Source organism: Poecile atricapillus, chromosome 3 (assembly GCF_030490865.1).
Source record: "Poecile atricapillus isolate bPoeAtr1 chromosome 3, bPoeAtr1.hap1, whole genome shotgun sequence".
Classification (NCBI taxonomy): Eukaryota; Metazoa; Chordata; class Aves; order Passeriformes; family Paridae; genus Poecile; species Poecile atricapillus.
The window spans coordinates 10,055,076-10,059,096 of record NC_081251.1 but is presented as its reverse complement, the minus strand read 5'-3'; the positions used below and the strand labels follow the sequence as shown (position 1 = coordinate 10,059,096).

Genomic DNA, 4,021 nt, shown 5'->3' with positions numbered 1-4,021 from the left:
AGAAAATTAATTTTATTTCAATGTCTAGGATTAAGCGAACTTTTTGCCCTATTAACGCACACCCCTCTGTAACAATCTGCCGCAAGTAACTTGTCAGTTTGATGTACTCCGTGATGCATTCGCTCTCCAAGCGGGTATTTTAAAATACAATTTTTAATAACTACGGTATTGTACAAACCACTTATTTTTGTTGTATTCACTAATGTCAGTGCTGGCTAGGAAAACGGGACACTTCGGATCCAACCCCGAGAGGCAGTAGCCACAGGACATCGTCTGTGGAGAAGCTCGCAGGGAAGAAGCTCGGGACGCCACCCGGCTGAGCAGCGGTAGCTGCAACAGGGACCGAGCGCGTCGCTGCCGCCGGTGGCCGTGTGCCCCGGGCCCAGGCCAGCCCTGTTCAGCCCAGCCCAGCCCAGCCCAGCCCTCTCCAGCCCTGTTCAGCCCAGTCCAGCCGAGCCCAGCCCTGTTCAGCCCAGTCCAGCCCAGCCCAGCCCTGTTCAGCCCAGTCCAGCCGAGCCCAGCCCTGTTCAGCCCAGTCCAGCCCAGCCCTGTCCAGCCCTGCCCGCTGCTCCTGTGTTCGGACTCGTGCCCTGCCCTCCCTGCAGCCCCACACTACAGCGCTTTGCGCCCCTTTATTTTCCACGTTCATTTTTTTCATTGCCGTGACTTCCGATATCCCTGTAAATTGAGACCCAAAGACCAGCTCAGTTCAAGCCTGCTGCTTCTCCCGGTTTACAATTCCTCCGCTCCCTTTCGGCTGAGAGCTGGCGAGAGTCGAACATGATGAATTTTTTAAGGAAGGGAATCGAGCGCTTTTCCAGTAGCACCCAGCAGACGTTTTTATTTTATTCAACCGCCTGCAATACTCAGTGTTCACTTTGCCCGGCCTTTAAAGCAGCACCTGGGACGCAGCGGCGCTCCCCGTTCCTCTCGGTTGCCCGCCCAGACTCTTCACGCCGGCCATCCCGAGCGGCAAGACTGCGGCGGGGACCGGCCCTGCCCTGCCCTGGCGCCAAGCCGGCATCCCCCGGGGCCGGGAGGGCTCAGACCGGGCACGGGAGCTCCCCGGCCGCCCCCAGCGCGGCTCCGCCCGCCGCGACCCCGGGCCCGCTGCCCCGGCCCGCCCCGGCCGCTCCCCGCCCGCCCCCCGCCCGCCTCGGCCCCGCCTCCCGCCCGCGGCCGCCCGCCAATCGCAGCGCTCTCCGCCGGGGATGACCTCACTCCTTGCCTTCCCATTGGCCAGCTATATTAAGAAAGTCGCGAGCGCCTTTAAATAGCGGCGCCGGGCCGCAGCTTGCGGCAGTGGCTGCGCGGAGCCGGTCCGGGGCGGGTTTCTGCAGTGAGGGTGAGAACCGGCGGCACCGCTTCCACCGCAGGGTTCCGGGACCGGCGGCGCTGTCCTGCGGCCGTAGCGCTCCCCCGAGGCAGGGTACGGAGGCGCGGTGCCGGTGCGCAAAGAGAGCAGGGCGCGCCCGCCTGCCTGCGCGGGCCGGCTCGCCACGGTGCCCTGTGAGAAGCGAGAGGGAGGGGGAGGCGGCGGCTGCGGGGAGGAAGGCGCTGCCATCGTCCTGCTGCACGGCAAGGCCAGCTTGGCGAGCCTGGCCATGGCCGCCATCCGCAAGAAGCTGGTGGTGGTGGGGGACGGTGCCTGTGGCAAGACCTGCCTCCTCATCGTCTTCAGTAAGGACGAGTTCCCCGAGGTCTACGTGCCCACCGTCTTCGAGAACTACGTGGCGGACATCGAGGTGGATGGCAAGCAGGTGGAGCTGGCCCTGTGGGACACGGCTGGCCAGGAGGACTATGACCGCCTGCGTCCCCTTTCCTACCCGGACACCGATGTCATCCTCATGTGCTTCTCTGTGGACAGCCCGGACTCTCTGGAGAACATCCCGGAGAAGTGGGTCCCCGAAGTCAAGCACTTCTGCCCCAACGTCCCCATCATCCTGGTGGCCAACAAGAAGGACCTGCGGAACGACGAGCACGTGCGGAACGAGCTGGCCCGCATGAAGCAGGAGCCGGTGCGCACCGAGGACGGCCGGGCCATGGCCATTCGCATCCAGGCCTACGACTACCTGGAGTGCTCGGCCAAGACCAAGGAGGGAGTCCGGGAGGTCTTCGAGACTGCCACCCGGGCAGCCCTGCAGAAGCGCTACGGCACCCAGAACGGCTGCATCAACTGCTGCAAAGTCCTATAGGGCGTGTCTGGAGCGCGGCGCTGGGCACAGCGCCTGGGTCACCTGTTGGCAGGTGGAGAGGAGCTGGGTTACACACGCACACGGCATCTGCCTGTCCCCTCCGCTAGGGACTGGCCGTGGATGGGGTGGGGGCTAAGGGCGAGGGAGCACGCTCCTTGAGCCTTGGCCGAAAAGGGTTGTGCTTGCTCAGCCGTGGGGACAGAGGGAGGGGGGGGATTGCATGCCCTGAATCTTGGGAATAAAGTGGGGAGAAGCCTTCTCCTACCACCGGCCCCTGCGAGTTGGTCGCGGACTCAACAACAAAAAGCTGCTGAGACTGGACTGAGCAAACGTTGCACCCGGTTCTGCCCCTCTGCCAGCACCTGCTGCTCCCTGCTCCCAGGCAGCCTCCTCTCTTTTGCAAGAGGAGGGCGGTGGAGCTGAGATGCTCAAAGGGACTTCTGCCTCCTGCCTGCATGTGCCTCCACCCAGGCGAGCTGGGGAAAGGGGCTGCCCCTCCCAGGCTGCCTGCAGCATCCTTGCTTCTCCCTCACTTGTTTCAGCCTGAGCCTGACCTGCTGTGGAAATTAGTGCCCTGAAGACGGAGACTGGGAGGGGAGGGTCATCCCAAGCGAAGCCTGTATATATGTTACCTTTTCTGTCTTGTGCAAACTGGGGTAGTGCAGGGGGTGCTTATTTAAAGTGAGGTGGGGAGGGGGTGCCCAGGTGGGACTTGTGTTGTGCAAAGGAATTTGCCCTGAGTGACTGATGCCTGCTGATAACAGGAGCTGTGAACTGACTCCAGCTGCAGAAGCCACCAGGCCAGAAAGTAAAGCTGAACTGCCCTACTTGCTGGATATCTGCCTTCTGACAGATGAGGCAGGATGAGCAAGGGGATGGTATTGCCATACTATGATCTTGGTGCCTGCTCCTTACTTTTAATGTTGTCTCCTGCAAATGTGTTGATTTGGGTTTATTTAAAAGTTTATTTTCAAAATAAGTTACTTTGCACAACTTGGTGGATTCTCTTTTTATGTTTAAATTAAACACTCAATGCACTCATCATCTGCATACAACACTGTAGCATTGGAAACATTTTTACTCAGTAACCTCATCTGGGTCTTGTTTAAAACTGATTTCAACACAAGACAATAAAACCACTGTATATTTTTGCCTTGGAAAAAAAATAATGGGTGAAAGCACTGTTACTTACGCAGTGAGTACATCAGACTTTAGTATTAAAGGGCAGTTTAAAGAATCAAGGTTTATTTAAAACTTATTTTCACAAGGTGGCCAACCTCCGTGAAAATAATTTTCTGTTTCTCTGGTTCAGAGAACAAATGTATCCATTTTTGTTTGTTTACTTTTTTCCCTCTTCCCTCAACAGTGGTACTGAGACTGTTTTTAATAAACTGACATGGCAAAAACTGAGATGTATATGATGTTTACATAAAACTATAGTGTATGCAGTTTTTTATGTAAAGTATTAAAAGATTCTATGCTGACACTTGTGAGAGCAGTGTTGTGATTCACAGAGACTGTCCTCGGGTTGCAGCAGTACATCTGGATGGTGAACTAGACCAGAGTTTGCCCCTTGCCAGCACATGCTTTTATTTGGCTTTTTTCCACAGGGTGAAATACCTGTCTGGCAGCTTTTAGAGGATGGTGGTTTTATTTCCCTTTGGGGGAGCTGCTTCCTTAGTTTTTCTGTGTGTGGCATGTGGAAGCGTTCTCCAAAGTCAAGGTGGTGACTAATCCGTCCTTGTTGCTGTTGAGCAGGGGAAGCCTCTGGCTTGTGCTTGGTCTCCTTAGGGAGCTGGTGTAGCAGCAAAACAGGCACAAAACCG

At 56.9% G+C, this 4,021-nt stretch overlaps 1 protein-coding gene across 1 annotated transcript; it reads left to right on the top strand.

The window, feature by feature from the left end:
- Positions 1-1,598: 1,598 nt before the first annotated feature.
- RHOB (ras homolog family member B) lies at positions 1,599-3,681 on the top strand. Its single transcript, XM_058836802.1, has one exon. The coding sequence runs from the start codon at positions 1,605-1,607 to the stop codon at positions 2,193-2,195; it is 591 nt and encodes a 196-aa protein (XP_058692785.1). The 5' UTR covers positions 1,599-1,604; the 3' UTR covers positions 2,196-3,681.
- The last annotated feature ends 340 nt before the right edge of the window (positions 3,682-4,021 follow it).

Coding starts and splice junctions, on each gene's coding strand:
- RHOB (XM_058836802.1), top strand. CDS start 1,605: ATGGCCGCCATCCGCAAGAAGCTGGTGGTGGTGGGGGACGGTGCCTGT.